The following is a 20,820-nucleotide window of genomic DNA, read 5'->3' on the forward strand; positions in this document are numbered from 1 at the left end:
CAAATATTAGAGGACTGAACCAATTCCTTGTTACTGGCGCCATACTGATGACGGTAGTGATGTCAACTGCTTGGAGCACTATAACGCAACACCACTCCAGAGATGGTGGAACTGCAGGACCCTGAGTGGAATTACCTATGCTTTCCCTGTCAGAGAAAAAACAAGAAACATTCCCTACACTACCACTGCTTTACTCAGCTATGAAGAGACACGATAAAGACAAGCTATTGAAGGGGGCATCACACTATATATCTTTGTCGAAGTCGAATAATTGGATGAAGTCATTCTAAATTAATAAATACAGATTGTAATTGTTTTCCGTGCGATTGCGAATAGCATGCTACGTCATACCAGGGTTAATTACGCAATCACACAGGTAAACAAAACAAATACACTTACATTCACACTACATATGTAAATAGTTCACTTTTAATAAAGTTCCAACTGACATTCTTTTACTATTAAGACTTAGGGCTAGATTTACTAAACTGCAGGTTTGAAGAAGTGGTGATGTTGCCTATAGCGACCAATCAGATTCTAGCTTTCATTTTGTAGAATACATTAAATAAATGATAGCTAGAATCTGATTGGTTGCTATAGGCAACATCTCCACTTTTTCAAACCCGCCGTTTAGAGATTATTTATACAAAGATAAATAATACATTACATATAGCTGTGATTCAGGTCCTAAGAAATGTATGGTGTTTGGTCTTAAATTAATCCACATTTCAGCAGGAATTCGGTATCATCGGAGAAGCATTGGCATATAGCGGTCGCTAGTTATGATTAGTATAAGATTACTTCTCATAGATACTCTGTTAATGGGTCAGTTTAATCCAGATTTTCGGCGGTTCCCGAGGAAAGACACTTACACAGCTGTTGGTGTGAGTTGCCCCCACCTTTGAAGAAGCATCGTTTGAACTGACCTATAGTCTGGATTGTTAAAACCTGAATCAATGAATAACAATCTTAGTGTTATCTTTGTGTACATTGTGACATCATCACTGTTTGTTTGTTTGTTTTTGTCAACTCAAACTGCATAAAAAGCCACTGGACAGTATCACTCACTTTCTGACTACAGACTTCAGGACTGAATGACTGTTACTGGATGCAGTGTGCAAGCGTAATGTATCGGTTATACTTTCTTGTATTTTGTTATGCTTTGTTATTTTGTTGCTATTAAATCTCTTTGTGCGCTGGAACCACATTAATTGCATCGGACAATCATTATTGGCCATGATAGAAACAGACATTACACCTTCCGGGCTGGCAACCTTTTTAGTCTGTCTTTATTCAAGTGAATTAGGGGTAACCCATCAGTAACGGCTGCCATGGAGTAGGAAAATGAAACACAGTTGCTGGCTCCGTTGCAATAGCAAAGCCAGGCATAGATACTAGTTCACATGAGCAGCAGTTGCCCGGCAAAAACGTATAACTTATAGCCACCCCCAGAATATGGCTGGGGGTAGGGGATGTTTCCATTTCTAGTACCGGAGAAGAATATAAGAAGTCACATGCCTTTCTGGAGGGAGTCTCTTCCAAGACCAGTGTATATATACCAGTGCTCCCACTGACAGTAAGTTTAAAATAATTTTAAAATAAGATTAAAAGACAAAAAAATAAACTAATCCCAGCTAATAAAGGAAGCATACAGTGTCTTAATGGGTATATACTATTGGTAATTGTGGTAAAGTTATAATGCATTTGTGATATGACCGATTGTATTCCTGTTCACAAAAATAACATTGAGAACTCTTTATAGGTGAATGAAAATATAAATTGAAAGAGAATATCCCATGTTGGCATGCAGAACCAACTGTCATTTATATATACGATTGCTCTACTAGGATATGATGCCAAAATTCTGTCCAGGACTATTGTCTTATCAGAAGGGAATTTTCAACTGGCTCCTGATGCTGGGTGTGCCAGCCCTACCACCAGGAAGTTGTGAGAAAAAAAAAAATAGGGAAATTAATATGTCACACCCTTAATTAGAGGAAACAGTCACAACTTATATAAGCTGGAAAGCAAAATTCCAAACGAAATACTTGAAAAATACTTAAAAAAAGAGACTGCTGGAAAACAGGTCAGTTTATGTAGATTTAAACAGATTACATTTTACAACACTGCACCTTCACTCATTAAACAAAACTACTTCACTTCTCTAATATTGCAGCCTCTCACTTCTCTGCCCACAAGCACCACATCTTCCTCACACTTCATGACCTTGCCACAAACTTCAAAAACATAATTAACACCATTTAACTGGAGATCATTTTATGCCACATCTCTCTCATCCCAACTTTCTCCTGCACCCCCAATTCTTCTCCATACCTGAGGACAAAGTCTCCAAACTCATCTTTTTGCCTTTCCCCCACAACATGCCCACTCAAACCTATTCGCTACCAGCTTCCTATTTTGCATTCTTCCTCAATTCTTCAATGTGTCTCTCTCCAGTGGCACAAACCCACCCCCTTTAAAACACTCACATCCTCCTCTCCTTTACAAACCATCTCTTCACTGATCTGTTCGACTACAACCCATCTCCAATGCCACAGCACTACTGAACTTCTGCTCTCTTTGCTTCACATTCACCACACCACTATGGGAATCCAAACACCGGGTCCAAATATACTTCATAATCCAATTGGCTACCAAAAGTGCTCAACACCAAACACCACCTTCATAAACTTGAATCTCATCTTCAAACACTCTCCATTACACCCTTTAAGATCGGAATCTAACCCGATGACCACTTCTCACCCTCGCCTTCAGGACTTCTCCCGTGCTGCTCTCTGCCTATGAAATACCCTACCAGGCCCGAATAGTCTCTCCCTCAGCCTTCAAATCTTTAAACACTGAAAACCCACCTATTTACTAGAACCTCACCTACTCACACACATTCTACTCATACTGTTGCTACTATGCCAATCTCCACTCTGAGACTCACCTGCACCTCTTTTTTAAGCTGTGCCCTTTTCCTACTAAATTTTAATCAGGGCCTTCCATACACTTTGTATACATTACATGTATTTTACTTACCTTATATGACCCTGTTTTACATATACTGTTTCCCCCTGTCTGGCACTGCAGAGCACGGTAGTGCCATACAAGCTAAGGACAAGAAGTGTTTCACATTTGCCTGTGCTATGAACTCTATTACGTTTATACCCAATAAACGTCAGTGAATTAAAATCTTCTAACCTACATTTCAGGTTGTACCAGAGATACCAAATATACAGTGCTCACATAGAAAGCACCACATTCCAGCACATATAAAAATAAACAACTCAGAATAGGACTTTAGCTCCAGAACAGCTGGAGGGACACAGGCTCCCTAATTCCAACATATGGTAAACTTTAGCAAGATGAAATAACTCAAGAGGGAACAACAATTGAAGAGAGCGGGATATACTTATCCTGTCCCACAGTATATGGGAGCAATAATGTGAAAGCAAAGGGATGTCACCTAATAGTCCCATTCCCCTTAATAGACCAAGACAAGTACCATCTGTCCTATGATGACCAACATTTTACAGATATCTCAATCACTATTAAATATTGTGTGGTAATATATACTGCCCAGCTAAAAACTCTGCTGTGTGCCCTAATCCAGAGTTTAGTTTGTATGGTATCAAACAGGGCTGAAGATCTGAGGTTCTTAAACAGTAAGTAAATAATTACAATATCTCACATTACTATACTGTATATCAAAATCTGTGTATTATGATTATTATACATGAAGCAACTGGACTCTGAAGTTATGAGGAGCTTAAGCTGTCTGTGAGCGGGAAGAGAATTGTTGGCAGCTCTTGTGATGGAGCGGGAGGCAAGATTTGTACTTTTTAGCAGTGCTGCAGTGAGATATCAGCTGAACACTGAACACTGTATTTGCCCTTCGTATTTGAAAATGTAAATTTTGAGGTTTAGAAAACCTTTAAAATTTGTTGTCCAGATCAATCCTGGGAGTCAGCGTTGGGATACTAGCGCCACTTAGCCTGACCACCGAATGGCCAGACACCTGAGAGATGTCCATACATGTGCGCTCAGACTACATGGCCTGATCTAGCAGGGCTCCATTAGAGCAGTCAGATTACAGATACTGTTATTGTCAGACCAGATTTACAGCTCGTTCTGATCGACATCTGACAATCTTGTCTGGTCCTTAATTAGGAATCAATAAATTATACACCATACTCGCTAATTGAGGCCCTGGGTATACACTTTTATTCAATAATATAATATCTGTAACATCAACATCAGCTGTGTTGGAATAAAGTTCCTGAGCTTGTAAAGAGAACTCTACTTACAGGGATTTGCTGGTACAGAATGTTCCTCCTCATTGGAGCTGAGAAGACGCATCAGTTTGGATTGCTGGGTGTCATCCAGGGGAAAAAGGCTGCTGTAGTCCTACAAGGAGAAAAACATGTGCTCTCGTCTTGATAACCATCATTATTCCTCAATATATTATTACATTTATTTGTAGTATAATAACCATTCATTGAACCAAATGAACAATATCTTTCCCATGTACATAAAACTATACTATTTCAGTCTAAGACTATAATGTAGGGTTTTCCAATAGGCCGCGAGCCAGCGTTGATACAACCCTTCTATATGCACTGTAAATGGAAGTTTAAAAATATTATGTGTAGAATATTCAGGGATGAAACATGACAATTGACAAGTTGAACTCCGTGAGTTCATCCCATAAAATGGTTGCTTTCATTATGTGTAGGCAATGGCCATAATTTACACCAATCACCAAGTATTAAGGCCTCTTCAGCTGAGATAATAGTGAATGAATGAAGATTGAACTGAATGCACCTTGGACACACCTCAATGTCTTCCCTGTGTCTTTTCCTTTGTCGGGGTGAAGGCTGTCCTTTGTTGTGGATAGAGTAAGAAGTCATTGCACACCAGACAGACAGCCTGTAAGAAAGAATTAAGACAATTATACTTGAAGCGCCGAGCGGCAGGCTAACACCACACATCTGTGGCAGAACGGACTGCTCATATCAAGCACTAAAGCAGGTTAGTAAATGCATACTCACTTTGCCAGTGCCCGGCCTGGTGGGTCCATTAAGGTGTGCCATTTGGCAGAGTCAGTCAAAAGAGAGGGTAGTACATGTCCTAGGAGAGTGAGTGTGAGCTGTTGCATGTCCAAAGAAAAAATGGCATACAGCAGTTCTACTGCGCGCACAGCAAATTCCATCCGAGTCTCTCTCAGTAGCTCCTGCACAGAAGAGGGTGATTACACACTTATTGGCTATCCCTCAGTTATTATAGGTACACCTGATTAAACTGAATTACTGTCATGGATTACATAGATCATTTGTTCATCCAATAAAAAAAAACCCCCGTGCAACATTCTCGAACGTGTTTAAAAATCCCAATATCAACTGAGTGTGTAAAAACCCCCTAAAAAACTGAAATTAAATTAAAATGGATGTCCAGCCCTTAGTGGAAGGTCCACTCTCTTCTGATGCAAGTCACCCCTCTATGGGCTGTACTGCTGGGCTGCTGATCAGATACAAATGCAAAGAAAGTAGCTATCACAGAAAACCCGTACTTAGGAATCAATCTCTTAGTCTGAGAGATGAGCGGTGAATGTGGCACCTGATTGGACTGGCTGTGAAACCTGCCCAGTCATGTGTTGCATTCACTACACACCTCCACCACAGGCAGTTTAAACATCCTAGCATAGTGGTACTACTCTCTAATTGAAAGAGCAGTTTAGTTTCTTACTAAACTAACTGGCTTCCAATTCTGCAAACCAGGAAGTCAGAAGTGAAAAGGAAAATCGCTTTCCACAGGGATAAATACTGTAACCAATATGCTGAGAATGACTGCATATGTGACAAATAGTACGATCATAGAATTACAATAACAAATTCCATTTTGCAATGTCTGAGCTAAGTAAACATTCTTGAAATTTAATGTAAGCTTCAGGAAACTGTCTCTCCAGCTAGTTCCACCACATTTGAGATTACAGGTTTCAGATTTCATATATGTGCAGTAAACAAATAGCACCTCTTGTGAGCAATGTTTATCCACAAATCTGTCCACTGATTAAGCAATAATCTAATATAAGAAATATGTACCTACCAAAGATGCAAATCTTTTCTGTAACTGCCGTTATTGTTCCGTACTAGTCTTGTTTGCTATAATGTTTGTTAGTTATTTGCTGTATTGCACAATCCTTTCATTCTAAAAATGCTGCATAGTGGAAAATGAAAGTCCTGTGCTAAAAGGTCTCTTAACATTAAATAAAAGTACATTGGATATGATGAGACATTTCTGTAGCATTCACAATTATACAGGTTTCATATTTCAAAGCATTTCATACATTTATCTCACGGTCAACTTGTTTTCAGCCATTCAAGGCTCAGAAAGGCTCCTGTGAGGTTGTTTCAATGCTCTAAAGCTCATTAAAAGTCTTTCACCATGATTAATAGCCACTACACTCATAATTTAATAACACATGTAACCCCCTGCTTTACAGATAAATATATTTAGTAGATAACATAGTTTGTGGTCTGCAACACACACCAGACCATAAGAAGCACACAGATTTTAACTGTAACTTCCTACCCTTACCCGTGACACTTCCCCTCTCCAATCCCTATGTGCCCAGCTCTGTATACTTATTATGGGTACCTGGGAATGCTGAGAAGTGACACCTCTCTTCTGTATCTCCCGAACAAGCAATTATTCAACTACTACTTGCATAGTTACTATACAACAGTGGCTTGTCCTCAATCTGCTGCGACTTTGTGAAGAGACATCTCATTTCCCATGTACCTGATGAGGTCACGGTAACTATGCAGCAGCTGCTTCACTCATAACGTCAATCAGCCGACAGGATCAGGTGTTTGGAATGCTTCCCTTTCCTAGTCTTCTCACTCCATGATGTTACTATGGCAACAAGCGGTTTGCTTAAGCTACCTACAGTCCACCTCCCGTGAAGGCCTGCCACCCGATTGGTTCCCCTGTCTTCTGTCTGCAGCAGGGAAATCATTTGAGAGGCTGGGAAGGCAGACTATAGGCTGAGAAACAAGCAGCTCATTGTTCGAGTAACTATGCAATGCCTGACTTATACATCTAGACCAATACAACTTACAAGACATTATTTTTAGTCTGAAAAGTCGTGTTATGGTCCAAAAAAATGGTAAATATTAAGCAATATACTATCACTTAACCAATATTCGGAATCCATTGATGACTGATCTATGCAGATTGCCTTTTTGGCCTGGTTACCATTTGATGGAGTGGACCGATTCTCCCCTATGCTGTGCAGGGAGCCAGGATCCTTGGAACCACGTTCAACACTGGGATTTGCATATTGGTTAATTACTGCTGGTAGTTTGTTTACATTATAGTAACACTGGTCAGTACCAATTATGGGTGACAATACCCTTTTGATTAATATTTTTTTTCCTGATAAACTGAAACATATATAATTGTGAATATTACTAGTAAATTATGAAGTTAAATAAAATTAAATTTTAGATTCATGGCCCTGCAATATCTACAACATATACAATGCAGCAATGAACCATATGGAAGATATTGTTGTCTTGTAAAGATTGAATTGTACCCCAACTACTACGGAGTCTGCAATTGCTCATTAGTAAAGTATACCATCCAATTCACCCTGCAACATGCCGCACCTTCACCAAGTTGTTGCAGAACCAGTAGACTCCTCCCATGTGAAGTAACGTGTCAAAGATGTGGAGTGATCGGATGTCCACCCAGCCCTTCTCTAATGTGGTGCTGAAGGCTCCATGCAAGACCTCCTTAATAGGCTTCTTTGGGGGTAGCCGGTGAACATATGGCACAGGCTCACTGCCTGTCACTGCAAATTTGATCTGAGTGGCAGTCTGTTGCAGGACTTCTGAGCACATGTTCTCCAGTATGGAACTCATGATGATCACTCTGTGTGTCAAGAGAATTGAACAAATGATTAAAACTACATAGAGGAAATTGAACAGCAAGATCATGTCAGCAACAAAAGGACAGGGAAAATAGTTTAATGAAACTCAAAATGAATCAACACAAGACAACTATTCTATCATAAATATGAATGTATTTTAAATGCTGTAAAGGAAGAGGATAATGTTTATTGTAGACTGCAGTACAATACACTTATAGAGTAGCTTACAGTGAGCCTCGTCTGGACAGCCCTGTGTAGGGAGTAGAAGGGCAATCTATAATATTAGCATGAAAGAAAGCAGTATCCCTCTCCATTCTCACTAATAGATGGTAATGCAGAAGTACTCTAGTGGTGACAAGTAGCACGCTCTCCCTTTTCAGTATTGAATGCGAGTTTTCCTACTACACTCTGGGCCTGAACAACTGAACAGTGCAAAAAGCACTTTTAGCCAAGGATCCGTCTCAGTTTGCATGACTGAGACGGATCTCCTTCGTGCACCTCTCTGCGCTTATAGAGGTGGAACGGGAAAGGAAGTGGGCAGCTCTAGCAATGTAAAGGTGTGTTCACGCACTTTACATGCTATGCTGAGTTGAAAGCAGCCGCAGATAAGTCTCTAGGAGATGTATCTTATGCAGAAAGCACCCGCATAAGATAAGTCTCTAGGAGACGTATCTCATGCAGGTGCTTTCTGCTGGTGCAACAGACCTTGCAGTATTAAAAAAAATAAAAAAAATGACTAAAGGTGTGCACCCCCTTCTAAACAGCTTAACCACCCCCAGTGGGGGGAAGGGGGGGGGGGGGAAGAGAGCACAATTTTTTTTTTTTTTTGTACAATCATTTATTTATTTATTCAGTAATCTGCTTTTAAGTGTATCATGCACACCCGGCCCATAAGGCAGCTAAAGAGGTGTTTTTGTGCAATTTGCATAGTAAGTCTCATGGATCTAAAGATCTGTTTGACTTGGAATACTGTGTAAATTTCAGGATGCAATTTACACTTATGAGTTAAGTGTAAATTGCATTGGACTCTACATCAGGCCGTGTGTGCAGAGACGTGGGCAGCAATCTGCAATTATCTGCACAGACCACATGAATATCATTATTTACTGAGGTTGTCTGATTAATGGACTCTTTGTATATCAGGGTGCTGGATATGGGATTTATTGCCAGCACATAAAAAGCAGAGATTTTTTTTTAGAACAGACATAATTCAGAAACTTAAAAGCTCACCGTTCATTATAGAATTGCAGTATGTTGTCTCCATACAAGGGTGTCCCCAACTGGCGGATCATCTGCAGAGACTTATCCCTCTCGTCTAGGCCCAGCATGCGAACATGGGCCACAAGCCAGGCAACAGCACATACCGCCAGACTGCACACCTTCCCTTTAATATTGTCTGTAATTTTCTGCAATATACAACCACAGATGGATAGAAATATATAAGTGTGTGAGCTCAAGTGTCATGTCGTCTGTGTACTAGGAAGGGGATAAGTGGTACGTGCCCCCAATGTCTGCGTATTACGAGGAGGTGAGAGGCACGTGTCCCAATGTCTGCACATTAGGGCGAGGTGAGAGGCACGTGACCCGATGTCTGCACATTAGCAGGAGAGATAGATTTATACCTGAATGGCTTCAAACGAAAGGACTCCATTCTCCCAGGCATTATGAACCTCTAAGATTGCAGCAGGAATACTTAGACAAACTTCATGCCACTTCGTCTGACTGCACAAAACAGAAAAAAAATAGAATACAATTATGAAAAAACCTAAAAAAAAAAAAAGAAAGGACACATCCAATATTATCATTTCTTTCCATGAATTTACCATGTTTATTGCTAACTTTCAGATAATTAATGGCTATTACAACAAATCAAAAATTAAAAAATATTGTATAACAAAAAACAGTTGCTCTAAAATATTTAATTTTAATTTTTCATTTAAAAATGATTAGAATAAGAGAATATTGTGATGTGCAGCATATGGCTGCTCCCTGCAGCTGCATTTAGATACCTCAGTCGAACACAGAGTTACAACTAGAGGCCGATTAGCAGAGGAGAAGCACATGGAATCATCTATTGCAGGGGCAAACAGAGGTACGGCAGCTTGTGATCTATATAATCACAATGTTACATGACACACTCAAACATACACCAGTTTCATCTCTGTGGACGTATTGAGAAGAGTAACCAAGGCTTCCACTTTTGGGATATCAGGGTGGCGGAAGCAGGGGTGCTCTGGGTTTAAAACCTTGCCCTCTCCTGGCATGCACGTTTGCATCCAGCTCTCAAAGAATGGCGTCTCTGAACCGGAACTCCCATCTGACAGGATCATCTGTAACAAAGACTGTGTTTAAGGTATAAGGAAATGTTCTGCCCGCCTCTATCTGCAAAATCTTCCCAATTCTTTACAGACCTTAACAGTAAAAAAAAATATTTCTATTTTATCCAATTGCTAAGTATATACATAGCATAATCACCTAACAAGACTTAAAATTTACTAATAAGGTGCTGTGTGCACAGTGTGTATAAATATATATATGCTGGAATCAGGCTGTCACTATTTTGACAATATTAGTAAAACAACACTCAATCTGACACTTGTTTCCTTTAAGAAGGGCTGACTATATAAGATCATGTCTCTCCTGCCTTTCACTAGCATCAGATCACTGTTATGACTGATCTCATATATCACTATTAGGAGTGATCTAACATTGCAAAGGACCAGAGACCTCAAACTCTGATGGCCACCAGTGCACAAAAATGAAATATAAAATAAAATAATGAAATGTATAACAAATGTTAAAAAAAAATACAAAATAATGAAAAACATTAAAACTAAAAAAAGTGTGCGCCATCCATCCAAATCCCTTCCAACCCATCTTGTGCAACACTGAAGTACTCTGTATGGGTATCGGACACTTATATAGTAACACGTAAATCTGTGGTTACCCATATACACACAAAAAAAAATCTCTATCCAGCCAATGCTTGGCTGCCCACCCCTGGCCATATTATCTACACTTTCACCAATTAAAAGGGTTTTGCACACATGTGCAGATGTATCATAATACCACAAGGAAAAGAGGATTTATACTTACGATAAATCGGTTTCTCTGATTCCATCTGGGGGACACTGCTAACCATGGGGTTGAGTAGGGTAGGGAGGAGTCTGGCACCTAACCAGTTAATTCTTTTGCTGCTGACAGACCATCCCCCCACCAACTCCCAACATAACTCAGTTTGATTAACAAAGCCCCAGGAAGATAGGCCAATCAACCAAGATACACAAAAGAAAGCAAAGAGGAGGGAACGCAGTGTCCCCCAGATGGAATCAGAGAAATTGATTTATCGTAAGTATAAATCCTCTTTTCTCTTTCATCCATCTGGGGGACACTGCTAACCATGGGGACTTACTAAAGCAGCCCCTCTGATGGGTGGGACCGCTCTGATAGCCCAGCACGTAGAGCACTACGGCCAAATGAGGCGTCCTCAGACGCAAAAACATTAAAATCGGTAGAATTTTGTGAAAGTATGGACCGAGGACCAGGTGGTTGCTCTGCATAGCTGGTCTGCTGAGGCCCCATTGCGCGCCGCCCAAGACGCCCCAACCGAACGGGTAGAATGGGCAACAATACGCTTCGGCACAGGACGGTTAGTACGGACATAAGTCTCCCTAATTGTTAGGGTAAGCCATCTAGCAATTGATTGCTTAGACGCTGGCCATCCACGTCTAGAAAAATCAAATAACACAAATAGAGAATCTGTCTTACGCATCTTTGCAGTTCTCTTAACATACATCCGTAGCGCCCTAACCACATCCAAAAATTTACTTCCCCCTGTTCCAGAAGCCTGAGGCTCCTCTCTGAACACCGGAACTACTATTTCCTGATTTATATTGAAACCCGACACCACCTTAGGGAGAAAGGATGGAATAGTCCTTAAAACTGCTCTATCCTCATGAAAGACCAGATAAGGTTCCCGGCAAGATAAAGCCCCCAGCTCAGAGACCCTCCTGGCTGAGGCAATAGCCAGCAGGAAGACTGCCTTCTAAGTCAAGTACCGCAATTCCACTGAGTGTAACGGTTCGAATGGAGGCTCCTGCAACATATTAAGGACCAAATTAAGATCCCAAGGTGCCGTTGGATGAACGTAGGGCGGTTGAATGTGAAGCACTCCCTGAAAGTCTTAACATCCGGAATCTCCGCCAACCGTCTGTAATAAATACACAGACAAGGCTGACACCTGAACCTTTAGGGTTCCCAACCGGAGACCTGTATCCAAGCCAACCTGTAAAAAGGCCAGAAATCCAGTCAGACAAAACGACTTTGAATTGTAGAATTTCTTCTTACACCACCTTATATAAGCATGCCAGATGCGGTGATAAATCCTAGCCGAAACTGGCTTTCTAGCTTTGAGGAGAGTGTCTACTACGCTCAAAGAGAACCCTCTCGATCTCCACAGACCGGATTCAAAAGCGATGTCATTAAATTCAGCTGGTCTGGACCCTGATGCAAGAACGGTCCCTAGGTCAGCAGATCTCTTCGAAGCGGCAACCGAACCCCCTGACTTAATGCCACAAGAAGAATCTCTGGGAACCATACTCTTCGTGGCCAGGCTGGAGCCACCAGAATGACTGGTCGATCTCCCTGTCTGACTCTTCGTAGGACCCTGGGAATCATTGATATGGGGGGAGACAGGTAACCTAACCTGAAGTCCCACGGCATTGTCAGGATGTCCACTGCAAGTGGATCTCTTGTTCTTGCGCAAAACTCTGGAACTTTCCTGTTGACTCTTGACGCCATCAGGTCTCGATCCGGAAGTCCCCGCCTGTCTACCAGCAACTGTAACACTTCCGGATGCAGAGCCCACTCCCCCGATAGAACTTCGTGCCAACTTAGATAGTCTGCCTGCAAGTTCTGTATTCCTGGGATGAAAACAGCTGATAGCGCGGGCACGTTCCTTTTGGCCCAGGCAAAAATCTGAAACGTGACCTTCATCGCTCTTGCACTCCTGGTGCCCTCTTGTCTGTTTATGTATGACACTGCCGTGGCATTGTCGGATTGGATGCGGACCGGCCTTCCTTGCAAAACACTCTGAGCCCTCTGCACTGCTTTTAAGACAGCCATGAGTTCCAGCACATTTATGGGAAGAACCGACTGTTGATCTGACCACAGCCCCTGAATCCTTAGGTGAAGGACCACTGCCCCCAAACCACTCAGACTGGCGTCCGTGGATACTAAGATCCAGGACCACGAGGAAAAGGACCTGCCTTCTGCTAGGTTGTCCCTCACCAACCACCAACTGAGGGATTCTCTCGCCTCTAGACAATCTCATCCGCTGACGATCCAACCAGAGGAAGGATCCCAAACACTTCCTCAGTATGTCCCATTGAAGACATCTGGAGTGAATCCTTCCGTACGGAAGCGTCTCGAAAGATGCCACCATCTTCCCTAACAGTTTCATACACGAGTACTGAAAGCCTCCTGTGCGACAGAACCTCGTCTGTCCACTCCTGTAAGGACCTTACCTTGTCCTCCGGAAGAAAAACCCTGCTGTCTGCAGTGTCCATTATCAATCCCAAAAATGTCATCCTTTGACATGGTATCATTTGAGACTTTGCTCCATTCAGGAGCCAACTGTGTCGTTCCAGCACCCTCACCGTAAGGCGAAGATGTTGTTCCAACAACTGAACTGTTGACGCCTTGATTAGTAAATCGTCCAAATAAGGGTACAATCTGCACCCACTTGGAATGAAGGAGTGCCGCCATTATTGCCATAATCTTTGTAAACACCCTTGGGGCTGTGGCAAGCCCGAACGGAATAGTCCTGAACCGATAGTGAACTGAGCCCACCGTAAATCTGAGAAGTGGCTGATGCCCCTCCCAGATCGGAACATGGAGATAGGCATCCTTGATGTCTATTGATTCCATGAACTGGCCTGCCTCCAGGCCGTTTATGACTGATCTCAGGGATTCCATCCGAAAGGAGACTACCTTCAGATGAAGATTTAGTTGCTTGAGGTTCAGCACTGGTCTGAACGAACCATCTGGTTTCCGTACCAAGAAGAGGTTTGAGTAAAACCCTTTCCTTCTCTGGTACTCCGGAACCTGTACAATAACCTCCTGTGAAAGAAGCAAATTGACAGAAGAGAGCATTGCCTGTCTTTTTTTGAGGACAGCGGGGTAAACTGGTTACAAAAAACCTGTGCGGAGCTGGCCCTACCAGATCTATCATGTAACCCCTTCTCATGATCCCCTGAATCCACCTGTCCCGACTCTGTCCACTGCTGGGCGAACCCAAGTAACCGTTCTCCCACTCCACCCTCTGCTATCGGAGGAGGGTGGTAGTCATGCTGCCAGTCTATCCGGAAGCATGGCGGAAGAGGACCTACCTGCTGCGGAGGAAAAGGATGACCTTCCCCTAAGCGACTGTCTCCTACCTCCAAAAGCTCTTGACCTGACTGTCTGGCCTCTGTCAGACACGCCCGCACGAAAAGGCTGTCTAAAAGAACTAAACCTTGGAGCCCTAGGCCTAGGAGTATTCACAGGTAAGGACGTACTCTTACCACCCCCGAGGCCTGTGAGATCCAGGAGTCCAACTCTGGACCAAACAGCACCCCACTAGTATACGGAATGGATTCTAATGATCTCTTAGACTCCAGATCCGCATTCCAAGCTCTTAACCATAGTGTTCTTCTTGCTGCTACTGCTGTAGCAGAAATAGAAGATGATATGGAAGCTGAATTCTGGGCCCCCTTATACACATAACCTGCCGCCTCCTTAAGGTGCATGGCCAAAGGGAGCAATTCCGAATCCTGTAATGCGGATGCTAACTGCCCAGCCCAAGCTTCCATAGCCCTTGCCCCCCAGGCCGAAGACAACGCCAGTCTGAAGTTTGTACCAGCGGCCATAAAGACAGATTTCAGAATAGTTTCCAACTTACGATCGGTCGGGTCCTGTAGGGCAGCCGTTCCTGGTACCTGTAGCGTGGTCTGGCGAACCAACCTCGCCACAGGCGTATCTACTCTCGCCACCTGTTCCCATCGGGTCATATCCTCCTCCTGTAGTGAATATAATGACCCAAACTTTTTTGGCACAGAGAACCTCTTATCCGGATGCTTCCAAGTGGCCTCTGCAATCTCTCTCAGCTCTGCTGAGGGAGGGAACCCGACGACTTGTTTAGAAGCCTTTTTTCAAAAAGAGACCGGTCCAAGGACCTCGTCTCTTCGACTTCAATAAATCCCAAGGTCTGATGTACTGCTTTTACCAGATCGTCCATACCCTGGTACCTAGAGCCTTCCTCTGACTCTATCAATGAAAGATCAGAATCTTCTAACAATTCACCTTCCTCCGCAGAGGATCCCTCTGAATCAGACGGAGACAACAGTGTATTAGCTTATCTATGTCTCTTATTTCTATGTATATGCCTGGGATTTTCCAGCAAATGGTTTAGTCAGTCTAAACCCCTAGCCACTACCGACCATCCAGCCTCCCCCGTCTGGGGTGACTCCTGTTGTGCCAGGGAAGGACTGTCCAACCCCTGGTGGCAATGAACTGATTATTCCCCCTCCTGAACTCACTGAGGGTAGCGTCCCAGAGGTAGATGGGAGCCTCATAGCCACCACTGGGATCTCTGCTGGTTTAGATAAAAGGTTCAGTAGGGTATTAACCCCCTGTGACAAAGCTGCCACCCACTCGAGAGGCTCTCTGCCCTGAATGGAGCTGTCTTTAGGCTGTAACATCACAGACACCACAGCGCAACCAGCACAAAGCCCCCCCCCGATCCAGATGTTCACCAGTCAATTTAGCATTACTGGTTTTTAGGCTCTGTAACTAAATAAATCTCGAAAAAAAGAAACATATTTGGCATTGAGATACTTCAACATTTTCCTACATTTGTCTAAATATGTTTCTAAAATGAAGATTTTCTTTCAATTTGGTACAAAAAAAACTATGTTTCAGGTCATCAAATGGTTAACACAATGCCATTAAAAAATATTGAAGAAACCCTGCAAGTGTGAGGAGTGCTGAACGCAGCCAAAGGGCCCTCCACTGACAGCAAATTACATGTCCCCCGCTTAAAATTAGCATGATCACAAAAAAAGAAAAAAAAAGAAATTAGAGGTTTCATGATTTCTCGATAATCTCTGCTGACATATTCTCCTTGTTTGCTAGGTTACATAGCAGACAAAATCAAAACTACAGGAAAAGAATAAAGTTCTACATTTGCCTTGCTCCTCACCCTTGGATGCTCAACCAGCACAAATTTCTGCATGTAGTGTAAGACAGGAGAGTTGTGTACCAGCCGTCGTTTCACAAATAAAAAAAATTCTATTAATACTTGCATGTATTCTTCATACACTGTAAGAAACACTAAAAAAAAAATATCTAGCACATAAAATGCTGGTGTGACACTACTCTTACAAAGACCTTTTTAGCCTGTTAAATTAATTATTTATTAACCAACAGCACACTCTTGTGGATATAAAGCAAAACTAGTTTTCAGAAACCCTAGACCTATGGCAAGTTCACAATAATAAAGAAACAAGACAGTCGAGTGACTTAAGAATAAATTACCTCTGAGCCATAGGTCTGTGCCACATGACAGAGCATCAAGAAAGAGATATCGAAAAGAAGAGCACGTGTTGAGGCAGCCTTTGCTGTACAGAAGAGAAAACAATGCAGTCAATTATTTAATAGAACTCAAGTTGAAAATAAATATAGTACTCATAGAACTACATCAATGGCCAGCCTCACTATTGCGGTGATTCAGAAAGTTTGTCTAAGGATATGAACAAATAAGTCTATGGGGCATATTCAATTGTTGGCGTTCTAGCCATAATTAACTCGCCGCGTGCACTATTACCGTCATTACGGTAATAGTGCGCGTAAATACCGGTATTACGGTACTTTTCTCGCTGGATTTCAGCTCGCGGCTCAATACCTGTAATAGTTTTTCTGCGGCGGAAACCGCCGAGAATTGAATATGCCCCTATATGTGGCCAACTACTTATTGTGCAATTAAAAATATGCATGAAGAAAGTCAGGTAAGTGTATCTGGTGTTTCATGTCTTAGGTACACATGCATTACAAAAAGAAGACTGGGTCCAGCTATTAAACATACAGAAAGATGTCCAACTTACAGCTTTCAGCACCAATATGGCGGGTGAATTCATTCAACCTGGAGGAAGACGACACGTTATATGCAGGTCACGGCAGGAGCACAGTATCACCTGATCAGGTCTCCCCAACCCACATATCACTTACTGGATGAATTTGCGGGCAAAAGATTTCAATTTCCCAGTAGCAGCTGCAGCAGCCAATAGGAGATCCAGACTCTTCCCAGTCAACATATGCCCCAAGACTCCCAGAAGACCCTCTGGAGACTTTGAATGATCTGCATCCATAGTCTGTAAAACAAAAACCATCTCTAAATGAGAGGGATCCCTATAAGAAAAAGGATTATATGAAAACACAAGATTTTTCTTAAAAACAATATCTTCTTGGCTCTGGGTATTGCTTGACCAGATAAGAATACTGTCCCCCCACCCCCTCTATTCCATATACAAATAAAAACCCCGCATCAGCTTCTCTATTTCAACAGACGCCCACATCCATCTTTGCTTAGATTGTAGTACCTGCTTGAGATACCACGGTTCTTTAGTGTGCTTCCGTTGCCTCTTTTCACAGGAAACCACACTCTTATCTTACATTCTATAAGCTGTTTATATTATACACTGTGCTGTTCCCAATGGGATTTCATGTTATATTGCACTCATGATGTGGTTTAAAAATAAAGAATTTAAAAAAAAAACCACAATATTTTCTTGATGAACAAAGCATATCTAAGATGCTTTGCAGAAAAGGTGACTTTTTTTTAAAAAAAAAAAAAAAGAAAAGAAAAAAAAAAGAAAAAAAAAAAAAGAGTGCAATATATCACTTCTAAAGGAGCCAACTTTCTCTTACAAAGAGAGCAGAATGGCAACATCCATTCAGTTAATTATAACAAAATTAACAAATATTTTCCCTTTAAAGGGCACACATCACCTAAAGAGTGGAGACAGAACAAAAAAAGATAAGACAATGTAGAACATCACTTCACTAGGGGATGTTTCTAGTCCAAATGAATGGATAGACTGAATTTTGGTTTAGCCCACAGAATGATTGCCTACACTTTGATACAGGTGGTAGAGTAAGTTCGACTCTGCATTCAGTGACACATAACAAACTGCTTCACTTTTGCATATCACATGACTCTTATAGGAGTTCTCACCTTCAGGATGTTGGTCACTGTAGGCTCTGCACGGAGTATCAGCCCTGGGTTGGGTTGGATGGCGGAGCTTTCAGATGAGCGTGGAGCATGTTCTCGATCTGCAGACCTAGGTAACGTTAACAGGCATAATGGGAAACTGGCTTGGAAAGGATGTTAGGAAAGAGGAATGGTGGAAACAGACTGAGATGTTACCTTTTAGCCACAAGGTTCTCCAAGTGAAGATCAGACAGCAAACCCAGCTTGTTACACTCCTGTAGTAGCAAACTGACACAGTCACAACTGGAGAAGAGACGTACAATTACTAAGGTTACTCTCGATTGGTTCAATGAAAGCAAATATCTCAATAGATATTCTGCATGCAGTGAGTGATGCCACAGAAAATTAAATATTATATTGAAACATTGCTTATTTCCTGGGGGACACTGGTTATAGAAGTGCAGAGAACAGGAGGTTGGTCACTTTAAAAACTTTTACCAAAAACTTCCCCTCTATAACTCATGGGCTTCCAGGAATTCAGTATTTTTCTAATAAAGCCCAGGAAGAGAACCAGAAGCACAGAACACAACAGAGGAGAGAACAAGGTTCTCCAACATCACGATCAAGAACCTAACAAGGAGAACGTGAAGAACAAAGAACAGAAAGAACTAGAAGAGCATTAAGAATGGCCTTCCAGTGTCCCCCATGGGACTCAGGAAAAAAAGGATTTAAAACAAGTATAAAAATCCCATTTACTGAGACTGGAAACACTTGTAAGTCCTAAAGCTGTTTGTTTATATGGGAGGATATCCCCAAAAATAGTAGTGTGTATAATCGTACCTTACTTCCTAAACTGGCATCTTTGGATTCAAAAATGTTGAATCTGTAAAATTTTGTGCGTATGTTTGTACCGAAGACCACCTCGTACAACTGCTCTTCTAAGCACTGTCATAATTACTGGCAAAAATGGCTTTCTGGCCTTGAGCATTGTCTGAATCCACTTGCAGCAAGGCCACAGAGCCTGCCTTGATCAGCAGATCATTCAGGTAGGGAATGAAAGTCACCTCACCAGATCTCAGAAGTGCAGCCATCACAGGCATTATCTTGGTGAACACATTAGGAGATGTTGATGGGCCGAAGATTAGAAACTGCAAATATGGGAAGACACTGGTGTCCCACCCAGATTCGATGTCCATGGCAGGAGTGGGGAGCCACTTACCTTGTAGCCACACTTCTGGTTAAAGATCAAATGCTAGCCCTGGTGCCTGTTGGTGCTAGAGGCATAGGGATCGCAGTCACTACCTGCGTTAGTAGTGACCAGGTCCCACTGTGCTGAGCCTATTTTGGCACTTTTTGGGCTATTGAATACGAACATCAATTTTTGTAATTTTATATAGTACCCACACAAGCAATGCCGCAATACAGCTCTGCCCCGTCAAGGCATGGACTTCACAAGACCTTTTATAGTGTCTTGTGCTATCTGGTACCAAGATGTTCGCAACTTATAGGACTTAAAAGATCTGCTGCTAGGTGGAACCTCCATGGTTCGGACTTGTTGTTCCAGTGCATCCCACAGATGCTTGATTGTATTGAGATTTTGGAGGCCAAGTCAACACCATGAACTCTTTTTCATGTGCCTCAAATCATTCCTGGACAATTATTGCAATGTGGCACAGGTGCATTATTCTGGTAAAAGAAGCCACTGCTATCAGGGAATACCATTGCCATGAAGGGGTATACTTGGTCTGCAACAATCTTTAGGTAGGTGGTACATGTCAAAGTAACATCCACATGAATGACAGGATCCAAGGTTTCCCAGCAGAACATTGCCCAGAGCATCACACTGCCTCCGCTGGCTTACCTTCTTTCCATAGTGCATCCTGGTGAAATCTCTTTCCCAGGTAAACTATGCACAAGGCCATCCATGTGATAGAAGAAAACATGAATCATCAGACCTGTCCACCTTCTTCATTTGCTCCATTGTCCAGTTTTGGCGCTCACATACTCATTGTATTTGCTTTCGGCGGTGGACAGGAGTCAGCATAGGCATTCTGCAACTACACAGCAAGTTGCGATGCTCTATGTGTTCAGACACCTTTCTATCATAGCCAGTATTAACTTAGTCAGCAACGTGTGCTACAGTAGGTCTTTGTGGTATTGGACCAGACAGGCTAGCCTTTTCTCCACACTGCCATCAATGAGCCATGGGCGCACCATGCGCCTTGGACCACTTTTGGTAGGTACTAATCACTGCATACCAGGAACACCTCACAAGAACTGCCATTCTGAAGATGCTCTGCATCAGTCTAGTCATCAATTTTTCCCTTGTCAAAGCCGTTCAGATCCTTATGCTTGCCCATTTTCCCTGCTTTCAACACATTAAATTCATGAACTGTTTGACACTTAATGCCTAATATACCCCACCACTTGACAGGTGCCATTGTAACAAAATAAGTAATGTTATTCACTTCACTTTTCAGGGGTTTTCATGTTGTGGCTGATCAGTATATATATTTTTTGTTTGCTAGTTTGCAACAGTCTTGAATGAAATGCATAAAATGTTATTAAAACAGACAACCTACCACAACAAATAAAGATACCCTTGTGTTTACTGAAGACAGTATGGGGACGATATGAA

At 42.2% G+C, this 20,820-nt stretch overlaps 1 protein-coding gene across 5 annotated transcripts in view; it reads right to left on the minus strand.

The window, feature by feature from the left end:
• MED24 (mediator complex subunit 24) overlaps positions 1-20,820 on the minus strand; it is a 65,989-nt gene that overhangs the window by 14,390 nt on the left and 30,779 nt on the right. For 3 of the 5 annotated variants that reach the window (XM_075177101.1, XM_075177102.1, XM_075177099.1), the window contains 12 exons: positions 18,399-18,485; positions 18,207-18,312; positions 17,201-17,343; positions 17,077-17,114; positions 16,511-16,593; positions 10,085-10,278; positions 9,559-9,658; positions 9,167-9,342; positions 7,674-7,938; positions 5,055-5,236; positions 4,839-4,932; positions 4,311-4,410 (listed from right to left, as the gene is read on the minus strand). In XM_075177101.1, coding sequence (XP_075033202.1) covers positions 4,311-4,410; positions 4,839-4,932; positions 5,055-5,236; positions 7,674-7,938; positions 9,167-9,342; positions 9,559-9,658; positions 10,085-10,278; positions 16,511-16,593; positions 17,077-17,114; positions 17,201-17,343; positions 18,207-18,312; positions 18,399-18,485 — 1,568 coding nt within the window. The remainder of the gene's footprint in view (positions 1-4,310; positions 4,411-4,838; positions 4,933-5,054; positions 5,237-7,673; positions 7,939-9,166; positions 9,343-9,558; positions 9,659-10,084; positions 10,279-16,510; positions 16,594-17,076; positions 17,115-17,200; positions 17,344-18,206; positions 18,313-18,398; positions 18,486-20,820) is intronic. The other 2 variants (XM_075177104.1, XM_075177103.1) reach the window with 1 other exon arrangement.

This window comes from Mixophyes fleayi, chromosome 6, assembly GCF_038048845.1.
Source record: "Mixophyes fleayi isolate aMixFle1 chromosome 6, aMixFle1.hap1, whole genome shotgun sequence".
In the NCBI taxonomy this organism is placed as follows: domain Eukaryota; kingdom Metazoa; phylum Chordata; class Amphibia; order Anura; family Limnodynastidae; genus Mixophyes; species Mixophyes fleayi.